This window comes from Notolabrus celidotus, chromosome 21, assembly GCF_009762535.1.
Source record: "Notolabrus celidotus isolate fNotCel1 chromosome 21, fNotCel1.pri, whole genome shotgun sequence".
Lineage (NCBI taxonomy): Eukaryota > Metazoa > Chordata > Actinopteri > Labriformes > Labridae > Notolabrus > Notolabrus celidotus.
In genome coordinates, this window is record NC_048292.1 from 8421575 (window position 1) to 8447932 (window position 26358).

The 26358-nt window shown below is 41.5% G+C and overlaps 1 protein-coding gene across 3 annotated transcripts in view; it reads right to left on the reverse strand.

Moving 5' to 3' along the window:
• Positions 1-855: 855 nt before the first annotated feature.
• The window catches only part of atxn7l1 (ataxin 7-like 1), a 50536-nt gene continuing 25033 nt past the window's right edge, over positions 856-26358 (reverse strand). The window contains exons 4-13 of one of the 3 annotated variants that reach the window (XM_034674017.1): positions 22089-22203; positions 21415-21613; positions 20890-21335; positions 14008-14090; positions 12977-13239; positions 11978-12188; positions 10492-10613; positions 8315-8860; positions 7377-7629; positions 856-5317 (exon numbers count right to left, since the gene is read on the reverse strand). In XM_034674017.1, the coding sequence (XP_034529908.1) occupies positions 5300-5317; positions 7377-7629; positions 8315-8860; positions 10492-10613; positions 11978-12188; positions 12977-13239; positions 14008-14090; positions 20890-21335; positions 21415-21613; positions 22089-22104 (2157 nt within the window). In that variant the 5' untranslated portion in view covers positions 22105-22203 and the 3' untranslated portion in view covers positions 856-5299. The remainder of the gene's footprint in view (positions 5318-7376; positions 7630-8314; positions 8861-10491; positions 10614-11977; positions 12189-12976; positions 13240-14007; positions 14091-20889; positions 21336-21414; positions 21614-22088; positions 22204-26358) is intronic. The other 2 variants (XM_034674018.1, XM_034674019.1) reach the window with 2 other exon arrangements.

Here is a 26358-nt window from a genome sequence, read left to right on the forward strand (position 1 = left end):
AGTTTTTCCTCACCACTGTAACTAGCTAAATACTGCGATGTGCAATGCTCATGATGGATTAAGGTGGGGTCAGACTGAGTCTTACCCTGTCTTGAAGTTGGGTCTCTGTTCATAATTTGACATAGAGGGATCTAGACCTCCTATGTTTGTAAAAGCGTCTTGAGATAACGTTTGTTTTGATTTGGTGCTATACAAATAAAGATTGATTGACTGATTGATATTTGTCATGGGAGCTATCTTTCAAGCGTTGCATTTTATTATTTTTTCTAAATCACTGAAAGTATCAGGTATTGAATAAATTGCCAAAAAGTATTTGGTATCGTATCAAATCATAAAAGTGTGGTATCGCCCAGCACAACACCTGGGAAAAAGGAAACTCTGAAGGTCACCACAATCAGTTGCGTTGATCCTCTTCATCCTCAGACTGGACCAAACAATATGATGGATTGCTGAACGACACAGTCACTGACACCAGGATCCTAGAAAAACAACAACCCTGAAAACAGAAGTCAGCAAAAAGCTTAATATGTCACAACAGTACTCAGATTTTTGTATGAAAATGCACGAATGTTTTTGGTTTTAAAACTGGATACAGAAGATTTATGTGGTGAAATGTGTGCACAAAATATGTAATTGAAGCTCCTCTTTGAATCATGACAGCCTTGGAGCTCTTCCCCCTGCAATGCAACAAAATATCTTGTGAGACACCAGCGATCATGAGCAGCTCTGACAGAACACATTCAACACGCGGTTGCCATAATAACAAGTCTTAATACAAAACAACCATCCATCATGAGAGGGGTTTTCCTTCCCATTCAAACGCCTCATGTTTGTTTTTACAAATGACACAACATCCACTTTCAATCATTTAATAAAAGCTTGAATATAAGACCATTTTCTTTTTACAGCAAGTGTTCAATTGTTTTGACGGGAAATCCTTTTTTTCTGATCCGACTGCCTCCCGACTCTTACAAGGCAATTTTTCTGACATTCAACATTCACTTCAGTCTGGAACAGATACGACAAACAACAACAGCGCGCTGGTTTCAGGGCCAACACGCTGAGAATAAACTCTTCATCTTCTTTTCCTGGAGTTACAAGAAACACTTTTACAAATATATAGATAAAGTATTTTTATATCTCAAATATTTATATAAATAGAGGTTGATTAAAGATCTGGGCATTATGACAAAGTGCAAAAAAAAGGAAGGGGAAGGATTTAAAAAAAAAAGTTAATACCTCCATAAAATTCAGCAGAAAATAATAAACTGTACAACTGCTCTGAAATCAAACATCCATGAGCTTAATCTTAATTTAGCTGCAAAAGACTGTAACTTCCTGTTTTTTGAGACTTCAAACAGTAAGTCAGGGTGGCATTTCCCAAGAACATCTTTGATCTGTAGATTTACATAAAGAGGGCATCAATTCCCAACTAAACCATCCTTTAAACCAGCATGACACATCTTTATACCTGTACATCTGTTGGTATGTTATGTTGAACTGAGAAAACTGTGAAAAAAAACATGTTTGTAATGTAATTGAAGGCATGATGACCCGCTCACTGATAAACCATGCGTATATCTACAGTAAAACAAAAACAAACAGGCATCACTAAACTGATCTGAGAGCAGCTAGACAATCTCACGCACTGATGAATAAAGTGTCATCATGGGAAGCACTTGGGAAAAAGCACAACACAAATACATCTGGTTATGTACAATTCATTCAATCGTTAGTGCCTGGATGCTTCAGATACAAAAAAAACACACAAATTGAAATGAAAGTTGTTTCTACTGAAGCACTTGGCGAGTACCTGGTCGGAGCGTCGCTCACATCTCCACAATGCCATCAAGTGAATCAAAATGCTTTCAGTTACTTTAGCTTCATCTGCAACAACACACTAATACATATTACATATTTTGGGAGTTTCACCTTTGTAATGTATTCAACTGGTGCTTATTTTGTTTATTTGTTGTTTTGTTAATTTATTACAGATTACCAGCTAATAGGAATGGCTGAAATGGTATCACTCGAGCGGTGCAGCTGAAACGTAACTGAAGGCATGTCGACTTGGTTTTGATCTTACACACACAGCAGAGATTAGACCAATCGGCCCTGGAAGATAGAGATAAGTTTAAAAATATAGCTATAGTTTTGAACACAGGAAGAAGTATGGAAAAAGGGAGGAACCACAGGCAAACGGGAATGTGGGGCCCTATATATGAAAATACTAACCTGAGTCTGGTTTCACAAAATCCTTCAAAAAATGTCCAGTTGAATCCAAAGAAATATCTTTTTTATAAGAAAGGGGGCGCTGACATGACATGCCAAACTGCTACTTTGGACCATCACCTGTTGAGAACAAGGGCCACGTTTGTAACACCTAAACTATTAAATGTGACAGAAAAATATCTCATATGTCTAGATGTCATATACAGTATGCCAAAATTACTGCTTCATTTGTCTCTTTTAAGGTTCTGAGTCATACAGGTCATGGAGGTTCAAAGTTTAAGTGACTACATCAAGTTGTGTTTTGTTTAGGGGCAGCTGTAGTAGAGTTACTCATTCAAAGGGGGCGGGGTTGGATCCCGGATCTCACTGTCCTCATGTTGAACTGTCACTTTGCAAGACACTTAACCCCCGTTAGCTGTGACATCTGTGTGTGAGTGGGATTAGTTAATACTGTTGGGCCCTTTACAAAGAAAGCCCTTGTCATCAGTGTATGAATGAGTTAATCTGAAATGTAATGTTAAAGTTCTTTGAGTAGTATGAAGACTAGGGGAAGTGATGTATAAGCCTGTACAACATTCGGTCGCAATTTGAAGTTCGCAGGTAGTGTGCCTTTGTAGCAATAGTGACCCACAATCCTCTCTGCTCCTGAAAGCAAACAGTGTTCTGTATCTCCAATCACAGACGCACCAGATTTAAGTTTACGAACAAAGTGATAAGTCGAGATTGTTTAGCATACTGTTCTTTAAGTATGTACTTTGAATGGACAGCCGTGGTGCCTACTTTAATTTTTGGAAGAAAAAGTCTCAACTGGGACACCTGAGGCGACTCCATGGCACCTGTGTCAACTCCAAATACCGTCTGCCACTGTCGCTCTGTCCTAATTTCAAAATACACACTGTGTTTTCTTCTCACAGGCATATAACAAGTTAATTGTGGGGCACTGGTGGCCTAGCAGTCTAAACACCCCACATACAGAGGCAATAGTCCTCGTTGCAGGGGTCACCGGTTCGATTCCCAGCCGGTCGACCATTCCCTGCATGTCTTCCCCTACTCTCTACTACCCACATTTCCTGTCTCTCTTCAGCTGTCCTGTCATAAAGGCACAAAAGCCATAAAAAAAGAACAAGTTAATTGTGCTGAATGCTGCTTGAAAAAATGACATAATTTGCAGGTGAGCAGTTAAACGGCTTCAAAATAAACCAAGAAATTATCTTAATATTACTGAAAATGTTATTTTCTGGTAGTAAAATGAATATTTAAATCTCCTACAGCCAAACAGATTGTGATTTATACATGGACGCTCCAAATAAAAGCCTGGGCCTGTTATTTGAAGTTAGGCGTTGTTTTTGTTGTCAAGACATTATTTGCTTGATTTCTCACTACAATACGAAAAAAAAAAATTATTTTTTTTTGGATTAAATCACAATGTTTTGTTGAAATTGTAATGACATACGCAGCAGCCAGTCAGAGCTTCTTTTTTGGCTGCATTGAAGAATTATTTAAAAGGCGCTGGTGGCCTAGCGGTCTAAGCTCCCCAAGTGCAGAGGCTACAGTCCTCGTCGTAGAAGTTGCTGGTTCGATTCCCGGCCAGTCGACCATTTCCTGCATGTCTTCCCCCGCTCTCTGCTCCCCACATTTCCTGTCTCTCTTCAGCTGTCTTACAAAATAAAGGCAAAAAGGCCAAAAAATATATATATATATAAATTTAAAAAAAACTCTACTGGACAAACTCTTGAAGATTTTGAGAAACCAGGCGGATTGCTTCAACATTTTTCAAACACAGTCCAAGGTAGGAAGGCAAAAAACACCCTCCCTCTTTAGCTCATATTAAGTCAAAGGGGACAATTATTAATAAATAGAAAAATAATAACAGATATGTACACATTTCCAACAATATGAACTATCATAATACTTTCAACATTTCTTCAAAATGCCATAGAAATTATGTTTTTGCTCAAAAAGTCTCTCAACCTTGAATGGTCAGTTAGAAAACAAACAAGAATGATAAATTATCATACAAAAAAGAGATCCAACACCGTATTAATAATTCCATTTTGGATGCAAGTCCTGACACACAGACGGGAGTTTGTGTTTCTTGCAACTTCAAAAACAATCTTCAAAAAAAAAAAAGAACAAGGATTTCTTCCTATAGTGAAATACAATGCATTGACACGGCATCGTCGGTAACACAAACTGTTGGGTTTTTATTCCCTTGTGTGAGCGTGTCCTCGTGTGGCACTGCTGGAGACTGCTCTGGAGTCAGTGAAGAGGGACGCGAGGGGAAGTGGGGGCAGTAAGTGCACTTTGAAACACAGGCATGCTGGGATGAATGGGGGACAGAGGGGAGGAAAGGACAAAAAGAGAAATGTAGAGTTGGGGAGAAAGATGCAGAGAAATAAAGAAATAAGGGAGAAGCTGGATGAAACCTGACCAGAGTTGCTGCTAGTTCTTCTTTCTTGAGGAGAAGGAAAACCTCGAGTTGAAAGAAAGATATAAAACAAGGTAAGAGGGAGGGGGAGAGGAGTGGAGGCGACAAAGCTGAAGGCTAGTAGGAGTCCTACAGTAGGTGTGTCAGTGGGTCCTTTAACTGTCTAACTCCAAAAACAATCAGAGAGCTTCTTTCCATGTGAGGAAATATGTCAAAACAACCAGAATCTAAAATCCTGACTGCTTTAAATTGTTGTTTCCCCAAAAAAAGTGTACAGTGTTGGCGTTATTAATACGCCTTGAAAACTTGGTGATGAAAATTCCCTTCTCAGAGAAAAAAGTTTGTACTCCACTGCCTCGCTGCAAGAGGCAGTAATCGCAGAGACGCACGACCACTCTCCTTTAAAATCGCTCCGTAACGAAGAGGTGAGGAGTGGAAGTGACTGCCAGCCAACTGTGGGCGAAGAGAGCCCCAATGTCACAGCGGCTGAACTCAACTGTCATTGGCTGAATAGGGGTGACATCGCCGAGATGAAGCTGTCTCATTGGTGCTGTCAGAGGAAGAGTGGTGAGGTCAAAGGTCACAAACGGTGGTGGCCCACGCAGCTGCCCGACATTCAGTCCATGAAACAGGTTTCTGTCAGTGATGTAACTTGGCCTGCAGGGAAGGGAAGGCAGAGCTTTTAACTTTCCGTTATTTATCATTGGTTCAATTGGTTCAGATTACACGTTTGTTCTCATTCACTCAAGTTTGATTTCTTTCAGGGGGGAAACAGCCCTGAAGCATATGAATCTGTTTGTTCACAGCAGTAATGCTTTATTTCATTGTGATGAACTTCGCCTTTTCGGCCTCTGATTTCCGTAATAGAAAATTAATGTTGGTTTAGATTTCTAAGAGAAATGAGACGAATACAGAACAACTCTTTCAGAATGTGTCTATTCTTTATTACTGCTCTGCGGTTTTTGGATTTTATGTTCAAGAACGAAGACTGCTTGCCACTTAAAGGTGACATATTACGCTCTTTTTCATCAAAATATATTGGCCTAAGAGGTCCCCAAATCATGTCTTTAAAGTTTATGCTCAAAAAAATGATAATGACTGTAGTCTAATTGACGACACCCAATGGTTTTTGAAGAGGCATTAAAAGGCCCATGATGGTGGTCGCCATATTGGAAATGCTAACTAACTAAGTTTCAGGTACTCGAGAACTCATGAAGAGGTGGTTCTGATCAGAGACATATAAAGAGTAGACGCCGCATTGGCTGCTGGGTTGCAAGAAGTACGGCTGCCATCTTGGTCCGGTCATCCTACCCATGATACTACCTGTAAACATAAACTGAAGCAGCAGAGACTTCAAGATGCCAGAGCGCTGGGCGGTAAAATATCTATCATACATTACATATATCACATATCAGAATATTCTATTACTGTTAAGCCCACTATGAATATTAAAATACGCCAAACCATGTGTCCTGTATCATATCTACATGTATGACATTTGCAGAACCCCCCCCTAATGGATACTCCTTGGCTTTTGGAGTCTGCCTAAAGTAGACAATCAAGGAACTGCAGATTTGTGCACTTTATCATTGGCTTAATTTATCAACACCAGAGGTTGCTGCTTAGTATAAAGTAGTGGTGCAACGGATCATCGTTGAGTTGCGCATGTTCACGTGATGACTGCATGTTCAATCCACACTCATTACGCAGACAGGCTGTTACTGGGTCACTTAGAGTCCAATGCTGCGAGTGCAGTTTTTAACTTTCACTTTCGTTTATGGAGCTGTTCGCATACTGGCACTTTGCCAGCTGTAGGACCCTAGAATGCACGAAAACGGTGTGTTCCAAGTTTGCAGCTCAAAGAAAAGTGGACGGTGAAAATCAGCGATTGAAAGAAGAATGGAGTGAAACTTTTGAAGTTCCTCTGCTCCTTCTCTTGCCAATGCCATGAAATGCAGTGAATGAGGCAGGACTGGGCCCACAGATAGGGTGCTTTGCACATGCAGTACATTTTGAGTTGAATGTTGTTTTTATTTAATGGGTAAAAGTTTATTAGTGTTTTACAAAATAAATGGAGGACAAAGTTATATTTGTCTTGTCTTCTTTCTTTTTTTTTTTGGCTGATCCAAAAAATGATCCGATCTTTGACTGAAAACCATGAGTTTTTTGATCCGTTGCACCCCTAGTATAAAGCCATAATTTCTAGTATTGGAAATTGATAATTTTACAGATTGGGGGGGTCATCCTCTGAAAAACAATAAAGGCATGATTCAAATAGTTTTTTTTATCAGTGCATCTCACACTTGAGATAATCAGTCTTTTCAACAGTGTTGAATCATCACTAGAAGCCCCTGACGTACAGTAAGCTGCTAAAAAGGCTAAACAATGTTGTCAATAAACTCAGCTTTGGAGAGTCAGTGATGTTTAAAATCTGTGGCCAAATGAGTAACTGGCATCTATTTTAATTCTTGACCTTGCTTCAGAAAACTGTTTTTTTTAAAGCTCTCATCTCGTGTTTTTATCTCATATTAGCAGTTATCATCTTAACCTGTTTCTGTACAAGCACCACTTAGTTCGTTGCCTTTGCCATGGATTTTTTATCACTATTTCTAACATTTTACAAACAGCATTTGTAAGTTGGAGTGAATTGAGGATGAAAGATTATACTCTGTTTTCATCATAGACTTCTAGAAATTAACCAGTCTGTATCACTTACCTGTCTGGGGGACTCGGGCCCTGAAGCCAGTATCCCCCCTCTTTCACTCCCGTTCCCAAAGAGGCTCTCCAAACTATCTGGCCGGCTAAGCTTGCTCGCCTTCCCCTTGTAGGAGCTGGGACTCCTCCTTTTCCTCCCTTCCGCTCCACCTACATAAGCCAAGGGTCCGGAGGGGGGAGCCAGGGGCTGATGGGGGGCGGAGGCAGGCTCCCTGTGGGGTGAGTAGGGTATACCGGTTGTGCCAAGTTCTCGACTGGAGGGGGCCAGAAGAGGAAGAAAATTGCCTCGATTAATAAAATAAAGTGAGTCCCAGATAGATTTTTCCAGTGCTGTATATTTAAGAGGAAAGCCAAACACCTGTCATCACAGCCTCTGCACTGCTGGCACCGTCCCCTCTGTTTACACACTGCTCTATTTTTAATGCATCACTCCCCTATACATGCTGTCAAGTTGAATTGAGACAGAAGTGTGTTATATGTAGCCCGGGCTACAATCAAAAATTCCTTTGAAGAGGAATTCACATAATGCCCTTAAACACAAGAAACTTATGTGGATGGATTGACTTAAAATGAGAGAAAAGATGCCCTCTGGTCGTGCCTCAAGAACAAATCGCTCAAAGAAAGCTGTCATCTGTTACAACATTTATATCCAATGACCTCAGGGGCAGCAAAGAAACAGGCTTGAACTTCTTAAAACAACCCTCTAATTGTACTATCTTTATATTCTTATAAGAGAACTCTTCTAACAGAAGACCGCAAACTCCATTTGACTTTAAAGAAATGGTAGAATAATGAGATATTTTAAATTAGAAAATGATTCCTTAATTCACTACCCACTACCTCGTTTTGATTTGAAGTATTTCACTTCTTTAAACTTCTCCCTACTCGAATAGAAGAAAATGCTCATGCATAAAAGTGAAGAAATTAGTGATATTGTACCTGTTCTGGGAGTTGTGGCTTTGAGACCCCTCAGCTTTTGATAGCCAGTCCTCTCCAGTCCTCCAAAGCCCGCTCCCCGCACGCTCCACTCCCTTTTTTCTAACCAGAGTTCCTGCTGTGCCCCCTGCACCTTGTAACGTTGGATGATAGCTGCTGCCGTTCCTCTTGTGATTATCCACAGTCAACAAGGAGGAAGAAGAAAAGGATGAGGAGGAGCAGGAAGAGTTTTTCCTCCTCTTGGATCCCACTACAGAGTCCTCCGTGTCTTTGGAAGGGCGACTGGCTTTATGCGTGCCGTTACGCGCTTTACCCAGCGCTGAAACTGGGACGACAGGCTGCGCCGCGTCTCGAATGCTGAGCACTCTGGCCGTGGATGCAGACTGAGGAAATGTGGCGGTGAAGGAGAGGCAGTTGGAGGGGGAGGAGAATGGGGGAGAAGTGACAGAGGTGGGAGAGGGAGTCCGCTGTGATGTGATGGGGGAGGTACCAGAGGAGGAGGAGGAGGAGGAGAGGGAGAGCAGGCTCTCAGCAGCCAGAGGCACCTTCCTGAAACAGGAAGAGAATCTTTTAATGAGAAATGCACAAGCAAAGAGGCTTTATTGCTGATATGGATTAGCACTGAGTCCTAAGTACTTCATCAATACATCCTATTTTACCCAACAGTGGTTTCCTGACTCTGCACAAACAAGGAAGTTTAGTCTGGTCTCTTCACCTTTTAGCCAATCCTTTAACTATTAGCTGTTGTTTCTACCTTGACCGGTGAACATTTAAAAAAACCTCCAAATCCTTTTATACAATCCATCGTTTAACTCATGCACACAGACGGATCAGGTTTCTTTTTATCTCCTTAAACATTGAAGCTCAGTGTTCCTAGTGTGGTGTTTGAGTGCATTCACAAGAGACATAAAGCTCTTCATACTCATTTCTTCTCTTTCCATCATTCATCAGGGTGATGAACACACTTCCTCTTAACTCAGATTGAATGGAAAAATGAATGTAAACATAAGACAGAGAGAATAAACAAGACAGAAGTATGGAGGGAGGGAGGTAGTGAGGTAGAAAGGAAGGAAGGAAGGGAGGAAGGAAGGGAGGAAGGAAGGTAGGTAGGTAGGTAGGTAGGTAGGTAGGTAGGTAGGTAGGTAGGTAGGTAGGTAGAAATGGAGGAAGGAAGGAAAGTAGGGAGGGAGGAAGGAAGGAAGGAAGGAAGGAAGGAAGGAAGGAAGGAAGGAAGGAAGGAAGGAAGGAAGGAAGGAAGGAAGGGAGGGAGGGATAAAGTGAGGGAAGGAAGTAGGAAGGAAGGTAGGTAAGTAGGTAGGTAGGTAGAAATGGAGGAAGGAAGGAAAGTAGGGAGGGAGGAAGGAAGGAAGGAAGGAAGGAAGGAAGGAAGGAAGGAAGGAAGGAAGGAAGGAAGGAAGGAAGGAAGGAAGGAAGGAAGGAAGGAAGGAAGGAAGGAAGGAAGGAAGGAAGGAAGGAAGGAAGGAAGGAAGGGAGGGATAAAGTGAGGGAAGGAAGTAGGAAGGAAGGTAGGTAAGTAGGTAGGTAGGTAGGTATGTAGGTAGGTAGTTAGGTAGGATAGATAGGTAGGTAGGTAGTTAGGTAGGATAGATAGGTAGGTAGGGAGGGAGGGAGAGAGGGAGGGAAGGATGAAGCGAGGGAAGGAAGTAAGTAGTAAGGTAGGTAGATAGGGAGGGAGGTAGGTAGTTAGGTAGTTAGGTAGGTAGGTAGGATAGATAGATAGATAGATAGATAGATAGATAGATAGATAGATAGATAGATAGATAGATAGATAGATAGATAGATAGATAGATAGATAGATAGATAGATAGATAGATAGATAGATAGATAAATAAAACAATTGAAAAATCAAAGATTCAAAGACTAGAATAAAACAGACAGATAGAATGACACAATGAAAGGAAGATAGACAGACCGAACAACAGAAAGATATTACAAAAGTACAACAGATAAATTGAAAAACAGAAAGAATGATAGAACAACAGAAAGACAGAAGATGGCTGGGAGCATGGGTGGAAGGATGGATTTTCTCCTCTTGTTTAGATTGCAGTTATTTCTCAGTGAAATCAAAACATGGAGGCTCAGAGTCATTTGAACACATTTGATCTAATAATAAAAAGCTCTACTACATCAAGGTAAAAATACAGACTGCGTACACTCACCTCCACATTTGTGCGTTAAGGTGTTTCTCCACCATGTTCTGCAGCGCCAGCCTCATCCTGTCCCATCGCCTGTCAAAGACGTAGTGGCCCCGTCCCATGAGCCTGCTGCTGAATACGCAACACTGGAGAAAGGACAGAGCGAGGGAGGTAGCAGGGATTGGAACAGATGGGAAGTAAAGTGAGACATGGAGAGAAATGTTGATGGGAAACAGGAAGAAGAGGAGGCATATTAGAGAGAAATACACAGGGTGGTGAAAAGAACGGGCAGATAAATGAGGAGGATGCAGAGGAGATAAATCAAGAATAAAAGAGTGAGCGTGAGAGCGAAAGAGAAAGAGGGAGAACGTACGAGATGGATCAGGATGGAAAAGAGACAATGAAAGAGAAAGAAGAGGAAGCAAAAACACACAAACACACGTACATTTTTAAATAAAGCTGTAAATCTAAACATCTAAAACAATTTGACTATCATACCTAAAATGTTAGGTCCCAGTTTCACTGTAAAATGTAAGCTGTCTAGAGGCTTCATCCTAGCTTACTGCAGCAGTATTAGCAACATTGTCTTTGTGCAGTCATGCCAATAAAGCTCATTGAAGTGAATTGAATTGATTGTTTGTTGAATGGACATCTGATCAGTCATGTCAGAAGACTTCCCTGGGGCTTGGAATCTAATGTTGGTCAGCTTTAAGCAGATGTGTCACTCGAGTTGAAATATTTCATCTGGAATAGATTGTAAGCTGAACTTGCACACATTAACTGGAACTCGTTATAAAGATACAGAGTCATCAGATTAAAGGGGAATGTGTTCTGCCTGCTTTTGCTCTCCATACAAACTGTTTTTACTGCATGCACTAAAGCCTGCTTAAACACGATTGGTCAATACTACTCAAATTACAAACAGAAACCAGTGCAATACCCATACTGGAAATCCAGACCCTTTAGTACAGACTCTGTAGAATCTCTAATGTAAATAACAGGTTAACTGAGAGTCTCGTAAAGTTTCATCAAGACGGGAAATGGAGTATGGTGTTCTTCCTGTGACCCTGTTAAATCTTGATCCATATCTAAACCACCAGTCTCTGCTAACCCTGTGTTTAGAGAGAGCATCTGCATTAAGGTCTTTGTTTTGGCAGAAAAAAACATAATTTTGTTTGTTTGATGAGTGTTTTCTTCATGCATAATCAACCACATAAAGCACAGTCATTTGTTTCCAATGAAAACAAGTGACACTTAGATAAAATAACCTGGTTTATAATTCCCCAATAAACCTACTGAGGTCAATATTGATTATGACATTTCCCTTTTTTTTGCCCTGAATACATTTGAGCTACATCTGAGCCTAAAAACATACTAACATTATTCCTCTATTTGGCATTTAGAGGCAGCTCCCATGGAGTAAAAATGAGAGTTATTGCCTTCAGTATTTAATGATGGATGGTTATGGAGTATTAAAAATGTCTGTAAGTGCAGCGTAAGTAGTCATTACCCCTAAAGGCTGTGGGTGGTGATTGGAGTAGTGATAAGCCGGTCTTTCAGAGTCCTCCGAGGTCTCTGCGTCTCCCTCGTCGCTAGAGAGTTGACCGCCGTCTCCTGCCGCTGTTACCAAACTGTGGGGGGACGGCTCTGGGTTAGCCACCTGGGCAGTGGCTGGCGCTGAGGGCAGAGGACTGGAGGTGGAAGTAGTGGAGCCAGGAACCCTTGGTGTCAGAAATATTGATGGGTTATTAATGATAGAAAAAGGAAAGTAAAAAAGACAGAAGGAGCAGAGGGTGAGACAGCAGGAAATGAGGAGAGAGATAAAAAAGCGAGGAGCAAGAAAGTAGAGATTTTAAGAGAGAAGGGAGAGATATAAAAAGGAGAGGTGAAGAAAAGATAAGCACAAAAGTGCATGTCAGATCTGCACCAGCAAGTTCTAGGCGTTATTTCTGCAGGGACAGAAATAACTTCCTCTTTCAAACAGAGGATCGTCTGAATAAAAAGAGGAAATTATGTTCTTGTAACATTTTCACAAGGGCAGGCTTTGCTGCTTATAGTCTTCAGTTTCTTCCTCCAACACTTTCGTTTACAGCATCCCCTGGTGGGAACAACAGGAACAGGCAGGGATTCCCCAATACATCAGTCTAGACTGAGCAGAGTTACAGAGCAGTGATGAGAAACAAAAGTGAAGAAGAATAACTGATAAACATATAAAAAAACAGACAAAACTGAATCACTTTGAGTTCATTTCAAGTTTGGAAAACAAGACATCTGAGCCCTAAAGATACTATCTCCCTTTATACTGCGTTAAGAAGGTTAAGGCACTTGGATCATGTGAATATATACCTATCCTGTCTGAACTGAGACTTCTTTCCAGCTTCTGTCTGAAAGTCTGATCAAGCAGCTTCACTCTTTGACTCTAACTTGCATTTTTCTAAAACCCCACACATAAAATATGCACACTTCTGAGGGTACAAGCAGGCAACAAAACTATGGTCCTCTCTCCTACCTGGGTATGTGTGCGTTGGCAAGCCTCAGCTTCAGTGTGGACAGGGGTCGTCCATTTGGGCAGTGAGGCTTGCTGGGAGAAATGCTCTCCTGTGACAAAACACTGTGGCTGCTGCCTTCCTTCCCTCCTTGACACGGCTCCCTGTCTTTTTCCTTCTCCTTCCCTCCCTCCTTCTCCTTCGCTCGCCCCTTGTGTTCAGCCAGTAGGATGTCGAAATGTTTCCTTCGGCCGGGGACGGCTCGGCGGTGAGTTAAGGAGTGAGTCTGTGGAAGCCAGAAGAAGCAGTCTCATACTTTTTTTTTCCTTTAAGAGCTGATATTTTGAAAGTGTTGAGTGATTTAAGGTTACATCCACTGAGACTTTGTTAATCTGAGTATTGATCTGTAAAGGATTCAGACACTCTGAAGCTTGACTGAGGGCTCTCTGGTGTCAGGAAAGTTTCCAAAATCACTGCACCATGCTGCTGCCCGCGTCACACCAGACTGACATGGGTAAATATTACCAATGGATGGTGAGCTTGTCTCTGCTTCCAGCTACTTTGGAGGGTAACCAGGCATCAAACATTTGGTTTTCCAATAAAAACGTTTGGGTGTGAGTGAGGCATGGAGCCCTGGTTTGAACAGGTAGCATGGCTAGTGGATAAAAATCCTCCTTGTAGTCACTTTAAGGGCCTAACTGAGAGGTTGTGCCTTCTTCAATGATGAATAACGCCAAGAGGCAAAAGCCAGGCTCATTCTCACCATCCACTAAAGTAGTCGATATGTTCGCCTCGTACATCTTTATTTACTTAACAACCAGTGTGAAGTGATTTGCAAAGCTTGATAGAAGTAATTAAAGGGCAGTAAAATAGAGTTTAACAGCTGAAAGATGTTCTTGCCTCAACCAACATCTATAATTACCTCATCAAGGGAAGCGAAGGCCACATTATGCTTTAGCACTGTTACCCAGCAGTAACTGAGGGATGGGGAGAGCGGGCGTGTCGCAGAGACAGACGGGGTCAGAGCTGTGGTGTGAGTCCATGTGTGTTTTACCTTGCAGGTGAGCGACCTCGTGCAGGGGCGTTTGGTCTCAGGATCCTGGACTCCACAGTGCTTGTTGGGATCAAACACTCTCCCTGTGCACAATGTGAACACACACATACACACACACATTAGTCTGCTGAAGTATCAAATCACATGGGCATTAATTTGTCTTGTATGAGGCGTTCCCTTGCTGACACTTGTCTGTTTATTCCTGCCTTTGTTCATCCAATCATTCAGCCGTGGTCTAAGCCGTCTGTAGTCTAATAGCACTATTCAGTGTGACATTATTATTAGCAATGCTTCCACTCCCAAACAGATATACTGGACAGATCCCGCATGCTGTGACAAATCGTTTTTGACAGGACATGCTGGCAGCCTGACAAGAGTCAACTGTGACCGACAGCGAAGGAAACTCTCTCATGAACAGAATCAGAGGGAGAGAAATGTATAAAATGTACTCCTCAACAATAAGACTGTGCCAGCTGGCAGCCGACGTCTCAAGTAGTTACCGTAAAGAGATCTGTTCAAGGAATAATGCGTTCGGTGTAACCCCAGGAGTGTAGAATCTGACTTGAGACTAAAAATATGAACATCAGTGATTGGAAACGCATCATTGTGGACTTGAAAAGTGTCAGCTTTAGTGTTTGGTTTGGCCTACCTTCAGGGAATGAGATCTGTGGCTTTGCTTTCTCTGCTACTCTCACTTTTTGTTGGAAGTGTTCACGACTAATTTGTCAAATATTTTGTGGAACTATTAAAACTTATCCACACGGATCGCCTGAGAAAAGTTGGTGGGTTGTTTGATTCCCTGTCAATCACACTGATTTGATTATCTCCTTAATTATAGAATCATTTATATGACTTATGATTGACAGACTCTGGGCCAGCTGATTGCATGTTTCAGTGGCCCGCTCAGGCCAGTTGAATACTGTCTTAAGAGATCATGCCGTATACTTTCACATTGTTTTCCTGTGATACTGGAGTTTTGTTAGTGATATTGTCATATCTATTTATCAGATAGAAGTGTACATAGTGTGTATACATCTGTAATAGTTGCCGTAGTTCATTCTATTTTATTCTATTTTATTTTATTTTATTCTAGTTTATTTTATTCTATTTTATTTTACCTTTATCAATGCATTTATTATTGTTATTATATTTTTAACTATGTTAGTACATTGTTGTATTCCCCTGTCCCGTGTTGTAAGCTGCTTTAACAAAAGAAATTTCCCCCAATGGGGGACCAATAAAGTATATCTTATTGTATCTTGTTACTTATTACAGACGCACGATATTGGATTTTTTGCCGATATCCGATATGTTGATAATTTACAACTAATTTAGCCGATTACCAATATTTTTTTCTGCACACCTAATTGCAGAGATCATTAATTCTCTTCTGTATTGGAATTAGTGTACAGAATTATGGTGATACTATTATCACATTTATTATGTAAAACTCATTTCTTGTGCAAAAAAGGGAAAAATACTTAATACTTAAAACTGCATATTGATTTATGACAACTGCTTTCAAATAAAGTTCATACAAAAAGATACATCCTACTTAAAACTTGGATGATGCTCTCCCTGAGATAATCATAACAATCCCCACAACCAGGGCACATTTGGCCAATTTCACATTTGACATAGTAAGTAAACCAAACCTCTGTTCACAGGGAACATGTGAAAAGTGCAACTGTACAGCAATTAAACCCAAATTAAATAAAATGGTTTACTCTTTGACAGTAAATGTGCCTAAATTAGTCAGCTACATGTACCTCACTTAAGCGGCTGTGCGCCCGTGTGTCATAGTTAAAAGAAGCCGAAAGGGTGTGTATGCTCGGACACTGACTGTAGCGCAGGCTTTCTCTCAAGCTAGTATTCTTTCAAAACTGACAATTTCCCGCCAAAAGTTGTGAAAAAGTCAACACATCAAGAAAAGAAAATCATCAGAAGAGTAGAGGCAGAGTGACAGGAAGTACGAGGGCAGAAGGGAGAGAAAGGTCAAGCCACACTGGTGAGACCGCTGGGGTTGGCCTGAATATGATGCAGCTAAAAAGCAGTCTTTGCCAAATCCGCCAGCATATGAGGACAAATAAGTTGAGAATCGAATAGATAATGTAGATTTGCTTAGGTATTGATTTTGAGTTATTGCCAAGAGCTGTTGTGGAGTGGTGGCAGACTCCATCAAAGGATCTTGAAAAGCCACTGGCTCAGAGGTCCAGTGGCAAATTAAGCTCAATGTCAACCCCTGATGTCTATAGTTAAGTACTTTCAATGAGGTTTCAGAAAGACATGATGAAGAAATGTTGGCCATTAAAAGATAAAGTTCTGTTTCTAACTCTGAGCTTGGTCTCTCAGTTTCACTTCAAGCCATCGGTCATAATAAGATAGAGTGACATATTTGTGTAGTTTAAACTGTCTGATAAAGGTCCATCACACTTAAAGGGACATTGGTGGAAATCTTCAATTTCCTTCATCTTTTTCTCTCATTGTGTTTAATACTCGATCACTGTGACTTCAATAAAACCTAAAAGCTACAACAGTTTGATTTAGCATTGGTGTATAAACACAGTTTTATTTCTATCCTACATTAATATCATAGTGTTTGCCACAAGGACGACACCTGGCCAGGTGTATAAGTATAAAGCAGACCATTTTTATACATTTCTTTTTTAAATTTGAATAAGATCACCATCAACGATCAATGATTTAAGTAATAGCTTGTATCACTCTGCCCCTGAGGTCTGACAACCTGAAGGAACTGACACACACTCTGCGTCCCTCTTGTAAATGCACTGATCAAAGTGTGACGTCTCATGTGGAATATGAACCTTCTCATTTATTTCTTTATTTTTCATTTAAAAGGACCATGCATATTAATTAAAACATTTTTAAATATGCCAGAGTTAGCCAAAAGGCTTGTTAACATCTGTAGTCCCTTGCCAGATGTTAAAAAGGCTCCCTAAAAAAATCACGATTAAACAAAAAAAATTAAACTAAATTAAAATAAAACAAAAAAAGGGAGAGGAGAAACCAAAACACAAACAAAAAAGAAAAGAAGAAAAAAAAAGAAAATGTTTGAAAACTTGTCTAGCTGATTGTTGCTGGGAAATGCTACGTCATTAATAAGCTTTGAGAGAAACATCTCAAAATGAGAGTTGTGTTAGTTGGATAATTTTAGAAAATATGCTGCTGAGAATATTGTAAAAAGATCAGACACAGACAGAAGAGAGAAACAGTAGGGGGCCCCTCCCCCTCTACAGGTACACCCCCATCTGTGGGGAACACTGTGGCTGTTTTTCAAAACCGCCTACTATACTAGCAGTACGTACTGATTTGGCCAAAATTCAGTATGCAGTAAGTAGTATGTGAATAAGAGCAAAACCTGCAGTATACCAAAACTACCCGGATGTCGAACTGAATATTTTCAGTATGCATTAGACCAGTCCCCCTCGCATACTGTTTCCCACAATGCACAGCACTAAAGTTCTGCTTCATCTTCTTTTTTTTTTTTTTGACAGGGGGCACTCAGTTTTTAGGTGCTGTGAAAATGATTAAATTCCATATAGACCACTTCGTAACTTTTTAAATCATTAGTGAATGATAAAGAAGAAGTTTATCTGTCAGCTTGGCTATTGTTTAGTGTTTGACTGTTAGTTACTTCTGACCATCAATCATGTGTCACAAAGTTTGGGCTGTGTTCTAGGTTTAAGGCTTGGTTTGAGTCAGTTCTGTTGTTTGTTGTTGTTGCTGTTGTTTGTTTGTTTTTAAAACTCTTTAAAATTTTTAATTGTTTTAATTTAGTGTATTTTCTGTTTTCCAGTTAAAGCTAGGGTTGGTAGTCACGGAAAACTAGCATGAATTTGCATGTAGCATTTCCTCAGGAATCTGTCTAACCCCTCCCCCCTCTCCTCGGAGCTCCTCCAAAATGACGCCCCCGCTCACATGCACGAGCGCCGCTGATTCATGACCATCTGATCCTGACTAATTCAAAACCGGTCCTCAGCACATTGTTGTGTTTTGCACTACGTCAACTCATGTCTCACTCAGCGGTAAGAAAACACCAAAACATTATCATAGTGAAAGTTAAAAACACAAACAAACATGAAATGTACGCGCAGGAGGCGGGCAGAACGACAGGACGGGATTTGATTGGTTTCATATTTTGGCTCCTGATTGCAGGGATTGGTTGGTGTTTTCCCAGGTTTACTCCGGCTGTAGATAGCGGCTTTGTTTCACTCTTTTTTAAGAACACATTATGTATTGATTGCCATCGGAACATAAAGATCATTTTAACCAGTATAACAAAAAGTGTATCTAAATCTGACTACCAACCCCAGCTTTCATAAAAAAATGAATCTCTGGTATAAACGCAGTAGGTCAAAGGTGATCCAGGAACACTCACCTTTATCTTCTCTTTCAAATAAGAGTTTCAGATCACATGGTTCAACCTGACCACTGCTTCGAACTTGTTGATTGTTATGGTTGCTTATAATAATTATCTCTATCATAGAGCTGCATCATGTGAAACATTTTCAACAACATCTTTCATGTGAGAAATACTTTTCTTGAACAATTTGTTAGAACTATGAAAAACACTGAATCAAGTGTTTAGTTTTCCTTTTAAAATATACAAACATTATGAAGTCATTACTTTCTACAGTCAACTGCAGATTGTGTTAAGTGGATAAAAGTCAGTTAAGTGATGATAACAACAGCACAAGCATTGCTGGGAAACACAGAGACTTTTTTTCCCCACTCAAACTATCTGGTTAACAACAACCTCCGGTCAGTAGGTTATCATAAACAGTGTACCTGTCAGAGGGCTGTAATCTAGTGCCGGCCCTCCCTATAATCCCTGTAATCTTTGTGTGTGTGCAGCAGGAGCCAGCTCCGGTGGACACAGGAGGAGAAAAAAAAACACAAACAAGCCCTCCGACGTAAATCAAATGCTCTCTCACATGTTAACAAGAACTGAGGAAGAAAGTTAAGCAAGAGGAGGACGAGTCGTGTGAACACACACTGATCAGAAAGGGAAACCAAACGACACAAAAAGCAGAAGGAGATGACAGAAAACAAGGCCGTGATCGACGGAAATGAAAAGCCAACAGAGAGGAGAAGAAGGGAAGTGTGTGTGAAAGTAAAAAAAAAAAAAAGAAGTAGGCCAGAGTAGGAGTGTGTGAGAGAGGGGAGGAACGGAGAGGTCGAGGTAGGCGGTGGAGAGTGAGTGGATGGAAATACATAGAGGCACAGGAGGTGGGGGAAATCTCTCAAGAAGACAAGCAGCTTTTTTGGCAGCAGGGGCCTCGCGAATTAGAGGGTGTAAATCAGAAGCTCGGCGCGCAGCGAGACACGGCCCAAACGGGGAGGAAGAAGAATGAAATGAGGAGCGGAGGGAGAGGGGAGAGACACGGACAAGCAGACCCTGAAGCATGCATCAAACATCCCTGTGTTGTGGTGCATGTTTTTGACCCTCTTGAAGCTGAAGTTTGGTGCTTTAAAGCTGGGGTTGGTAGTCAGATTTAGATACACTTTTTGATATACTGGTTAAAATGATCTTTATGTCCCGATGGCAATCAATACATTATGTGTTCTTTAAAAAGAGTGAAAAAAGCTGCAATCTACAGCCGGAGTAAACCTGGGAAAACACCAACCAATCCCCATTTTTGGGGTCCAAAATTTTAAATCAATCAAATCCCATCCTGCCGTTCTGCCCGCCTCCTGCGTGTACATTTCCCCAGCGTGCACTCCCCGTCCCCTGCCTCTGACTGCCCCTCTCGCTCGACCTCGGGCCTATCCCCTCTGACCCGATGAGGTGCTTTGCTCAGGACTGTAGTCCGGATCAGAGCCTAAAAAGCTCAAAGCAGCTATCAATGTTTGAATGAATGAAGAACTTCTCCTCTTGTCTCTCCTCTCTCCCACTCGCACACTCTACACCTCTCCTGATGCCTTCACTGACTGTCAACACTGTAGGAATTAAGAGCATCTACACTGAACACGTTTAACAAACAGTAGAGCTGTTACAGTATTACATGTGTTATAACTTTTCTCCTGATATCGTGTCACCAGTACAACTGGATAATGCTAGCATGACAGTTGTGAGTACTAACAGCAGCCATGTTTGTTTGTGTTCTTAACTTTCACTATGATAATGTTTTGGTGAGGACTGGTTTTGAATCAGTCACGATCAGATGGTCATGAAGCAGCAGCGCTCGTGCATGTGAGCAGTGGCATCGTTTTGGAGGAGCTCCGAGGGGAAGGGGGGAGGGGTTAGACAGAGTCCTGAAGACATGCTCCATTCAAATTCATGCTAGTTTTCCGAGACTACCAACCCCAGCTTTAATGTTTATTTAGAATAACAAAAGTGAAAGACTTGGGAGTTGGGAATGAGACAGAAAAGAGTGGTACATGGGAGGAAGATTGAGACAGGATCATGTACAAGACGGAGACACAATCTAACTCCAGCATGGTCCTGTCTGCAGCCTAACATTCAGCCTGGTAGCTTTCCAGAGGATATGGAGATGAGAAAATGTCTGTGTGTGAGCTTGTGAGAGCGTATACATGTATCTTAATGGAGGAATTCTAGTGCAAAGCTCAAGAGGAGAAAAAAACAGGAACATCTACCTCTTCCGGCTCAGGAAATTTTGTTGCCTTAAAGTTTTGAAGACTGTTTTCTGAGCTATAAGTTGTTGGATCAAAGTCACAAAGTCAGGAAAATGATTTAATTATTAAGTGTTTTCAAACTTTGGAGCAACATTTATATCCCAACTGCATCAATTAGTCAGCAGTAGAAAACTGTGGGAGCACTGTGAGGCTCTGAAGATTAAATGAGTGCCATTGTGAAATATTCAGTCGCAAGCAACAAATACATAACATCCAATGACTGACCTGAGAGTCTTCTTTGTGACTTGGAAGGAGCCTTGGTCCCGTTTTGCTGCTTCTTCTCCAACAGTGCCGCCGCTGCCGCCGATGATGGCAAGGCGCCAGTTCGGTGTGCAGGGGAAGGTGACGGGGAGGCTTTCCTGTCCAGAGGGGAAGAAGAAGAAGTCGAAGAAGAAGAAGGTGCAGACGACGTCCGTCTGTCGAGAGGAGAGCGTGCTGGACTGGGCCGCTTGTCCAGAGAGGATGGAGACGTGGTGGAGCGCGGTGTGGACGGCCCGCTGGTGCCACGACCGTTCACGAGTTTCTCGGTAGACCGTTGAGAGGACGAGGGGGTGAGGGATGAAGGCTTGTTGGAGGAGGGGGAAGAAGAAGGGGTGAGGCGCACGTGGGACGCGGAGTCGGCTCTGTTGAGGCACGACATCTTCTCCAGGCTTACAACTGGAAGGGAAACGCTAGGGAGAGGAAGAGAGGAGGGTTAAATAAAAGCTCAAACTAAACAAGCTCCTGAAATAAAATCAAACATGTGCCAACCATGTCTTGCTCCGAGATCCCTTCGGTGGATAGACGGCAAGTGGGGCCTTGCTGAAGCGGGAGTGGGGGAAATCTTTCGGGACCCTGAAGGCCAGCGTGTCCCCAGGACTGGGAGTCACAGCAGGGGCCACGGCTGGTGCTTTAGGCTTCATGGGGACCAGGGCGCTCCCAGAGGACACAGGGGAGACGTGACGCTTCTCTGGATGAAGAGAAAGAAAAAGAGAGATGATGCATGACACAAAAACAAACACTCCAACTATAGATCATGCATGGCGAGGGGTACTTTTAGGACTTGATTGGAGCAGTGTGGTACTTGAACCAACTTTTTTCTTTTTTTTCTTAACCTGCTTAGCCGCCAGATGGCTGTGATGCAGCACTGGAGATGCAAATCCATGCCAGAACCATTCCACAAGAACGTATTTACAAATCAATTAAGTGTCATTTTCTCTAATGAGCACCTTGCATGATACCATCTGAGGTGTGCTTGTGTGATTAACCACACCAATCTGTTATTATGTGGAGTTCAAACAGGAACAAGTACAGGTTTGACCCAGATCTGAGCAGAACACTGGAGTGCAAAGATGCTGAGATACAGGAAGAGCCATGGAGGGAGATAAATCACGAGGCTGTGGGAGGGGGAAAAAGAAGGAAAGGAGAGGTGTTTTAACACTTACGGTTTTTGCTATGCATGTCTTTGTGGGAGAAGGGTGGGGAGGGAATGAAGGGGGTGTGGTCCAGGACTGTATGTCTCTCTCTGATTGGCTCACAGGGAAACTACACCCCAGCTACCTGAAGGAGAACAAGAGGGATCAACATGTCAGAGAAGCAGAGAAAGAATGCAGGGAAAACGTACCTCTCACAGAGTAAAATGTAAAAAAGAAATCATGTACAGTGTTTAAAATTAGAGCTTAATGAAGATTAACTTTATATAATGTACAAGCTGTGAGAACAGGTAGACATCTGCAAGACTGAGCAGATTTAGATATAGATAATCAGGTGAAAAGCAGCTGTTATCTCAGGGAGGAGACCTGGCCGTGTGGCTAACTGAATTTCTGAGTTTCCTGTTTCCGATAAGAGCAGTGATGAAGACATAGACCCAAAAAGAAAACATACAGGATGTCTAAGGTTGATTACGTTGATGTGTCTAGTGTCTAAGTCATTTCAGAGGCGCAAAAACAAAAAACTGCAGCAGAGGGATAACGTTACTCCAAAAACAAGCATCAACAAAGACAAGAGTATGAAAGTGCACTGATCAGCGTTTGCTAAACCAGGTGTTCACTAACATCTTTTCTAAACCTCAGCCTTTAAGTACTTGACTGAGTGGGACAAGCTGCACTCTAACACACAAACATAAACACAGTGATTAACTCAGTAGTAGTCACGTGATAGGAAGTCTTAGGTTGAGTTAGTAGGGTTTAGTTTTTGGGAGGTGGGCCTGAGAGGAAGAATAATACTGCTGATCCTGAAAGAAGACAGGTGACAGGTGGAGGTGGCATCTGACAGACATGTGTTTACAGTTGTAGTAAATATTATTAATTTCAATCAAAAGAACATTAAAAATGGGGCCTAGTTTTTGATTTTCACAAGTTATATGCTCTTATCACCAACTTGCATAATAAGTTGGCACACTCATTTCTGTAGATTCTGCATTTATTTGAAAATGCAGCTGAAAAGCTTCATTTTAACCACACATTGGAAAAAAATATATTCACCATCTGACTTCTTGACACAAATGACTGTTAACAGAGTTTTTAAAATATTCACAAAAATGTAACTTGCATAATAATTTGGAACGCAGTGTATAAGAGATTTGATTTTATCAGTGTATATGTGTTTGATATACACTACCAGTCAAAAGTTTGGAAACACCTTCTCATTCAAGGGTTTGTATTTATTTTAATTATTTTAAACACTTTAGATTAATACTGAAGGATTCAAAACTATGAAAGAACGCATATGGAATTATTTAATGAACAAAAAAAATGTTAAACAAATCAGAATGTGTTTTAGATTTTAGATTCTGTAAAGTAGCCCCCTTTTTCCTTCATGACAGCTTTGCACACTCTTGGTATTCTCTAAGTCTGCTTCATGAAGGGGTCTCCTGGAATGGTTTCTAATTAACATGAGCCTTGTCAAGAGTTCATTTGTAGAATGACTTGCCTTCTTAATGTGTTTGAGACCATCAGATGTGTTGTTCACAGGTAGGGTTGGTACACAATGGATAGTCCTATTTGACTACTGTTGTAATCCAGATTATGGTAAAACCAGATTATTTCATAGTTTCGTTGTCTTCAGTATTAATCCACAATGTCCAAAATAAGTAAAATAAATAAAAACCATTGAATGAGAAGGTATGTCCAAACTTTTGACTGGTTGTGTATGTGCCATTATAACTTCTTTATTTGTCCATCCATCCATCCATTATCTTGACCGCTTATCCCGTTAGGGGTCACGGGGGGCTGGAGCCAATCCAAGCTGGCTGTGGGCGGAAGGCAGGGTACACCCTGGACAGGTCGGCAACCTATCACAGGGCTTGTTTATTTATTTATATTTTATTTTTGATTTGGACAATAATAGCTCAATTTCTCTGCAATCCTTGTGTTTAACATTTTTGAACTGTAAACATCTTCAAGAAATTTAAGTGTGTATACAGGAAAAATACAAACATACCAGTGAGAGTACAGAGTAAAAAAAAGGGCAAAAATAGATATGTTTTCTTCAATAGGACAGGGGTTATTTCCAAACTGCGCTTTGCTGGAGACTTGTGACCCCCACTGTCCCTCGAGGTGGTTCAATGTTCCTCACTGTCCTGGGAATACACAAGCTGACAAAATCGAACATAAAAGAAAAAGCCTGAGAAACTTAAGTTAGCTGGTTGGTAGAAAATTAGACCACCTATGTGCACATATTTCTGTGTTTCCTGTGCTGCTGTTAATGAACCTGTTGCCACCAGGTGTTAAAAACTGCAGTTCCTCGAGTTTCCACTTGAGGCTGGCTCCAGAAGTACCAGAAACCACATACACACTAATTCAAAAAAGCTGATCTTTACAGCAGAAATAAACATGTTTACAGCCTGGTACAAAAAATAAGTGTAGTCTGGATAGCTCTTTTCTGGATCGGCACACACTGTACGGGGGGTGAATTTTTTCAGAATGCGGCAATTTCAAAGATATTGAGATTAAGAGTTTTTCATTATGAGAGGCACAGCTGACTTGATTGACAGGCGGGAACACTGTAGCTGTTGGTGAGGAGGTTAAGGCCCAGGTGTCAGCCAGAAGTTCAACAGAGTCATAATCAGTCCGATGACAGAGAAAGAAAAACCTGTCGCACAGCTCCCAGCTGAGCGTCTCCGCTGTGCGCAACACCTTTAGTAAGCTGATTCACACGGAAACGTACTTTAAACTTAAAACACCTCCATGACAGCTGAACGAAAGATAAGACCACATGATGTTTGTTCCACGGGATAGAAAATCAAAAACAAAAAAAACATGTTGAAGTAAGTCCTTAACAATCAATGAATCGATACTTTATTAAATGTTAACATCTCTAATTACTATGTTCACTTTCACATCTGGAATCTGTGCTCTGCTCTGAAACCAGCATCCGCCTCAAAAATCTCCTTTTGGTCTCCACACTCTGCAAAACCTTGATAAAGTTACATCATGACTGGTTGTCTCCTGGTCTTACACCCACCGGGCACAAGTTTAGTCAGACAGAGTAGGCAGAGATGAAACACATCCTGCTGGAGACCAGAGCAGGAGGGATGGCACTGTCCTCGCAGCTACCCTTGAGCTCACACTGGAGGTATCTTTTAGAATAAAACTGACATTGGAATATAAATTTAAAGGTACACTACACCCCCCTTATTGCAGCCTGTTACAGTCGCTCCTGTTCTTTCATTCGTCTTTCTGATTTTCCTTCTCTTTCTTCATCATACTTTGTCAGAATTTTCTCTGAAAGTTTGTTTAAAGGTGCAGTTGGTAGAAATGGGGTGAAAAATTATTCTTTTTTTCCTGCTGGGTTTGGAAAAAATGTCATAATATCCATTGGTACTCATCAGTAATTGAAGTAATTTGAGATTATGGACAAATCTCTGGGTTTTTCAATGCCTTTGTATCAAGCAATGTTATTATTCCCCTTCGTTCCCATTATCACGAACCAATCAGAGCTACTCTGCGACCCTCTGTCCTGATTGGTCGAGTGGCGGCCCCTACTAGGTTGTCTTGAATGGCTGGGAAGTAGGGGAAATCTGGTGGGGTGGGGTAGTGTTGAAATCTCTCTCCAAACTGATGTTTATATCACAGCTACCAACGGCAGCTTTAAGATGTTACCTCTTCTGTCTTGCTGTTGGTGAGAGTTGTGGACTGTTTTTTTACATACTTTAGCTTTTACTCGCATTACTGCTTTGTTTGCACCCATGCTCGGCTGGTTGAGCTGAAGCTGGCCAGCTCATTGGTCGAGCTGCTGGATATTCCTGCAGAATTCTGGAGATTTAGGACGCATAGAGGCTGGGAAGGCATATAATCTACGAGGAGGAGAGCTGGTATAAGAAGACTGAGGTTTATGGAGAGGAGATCGAAGCCGTGTCTCTCCTCTCTCATCATGGGCAACGTGAGATATCTGGCTGATAAGACGGACTAGCTAACAGGTAGTGATGGGCAAATGAAGCTTCTTGAACCACTAGTTGTATTTTTTGACTCCTCTAGATGGCACTCTTGGTTTATTGGTTTAAAAATAAAGACTCAATGAATGGAAATTCAGTGTGCTTTCGACCCTTTGTTGAGCAGAGAGCGCCATCTAGAGGGCTCAACAAACACAAAAAGGTTCATGAAGCTTCATTTGCCCATCACTACTAACAGGACTAGCCTGGAGTCAGATGGAGTTTCGGGAATGTAGCATGTTGTGCTTCACGGTAACGTGGCTGCATCAGGATACTCCTGACCA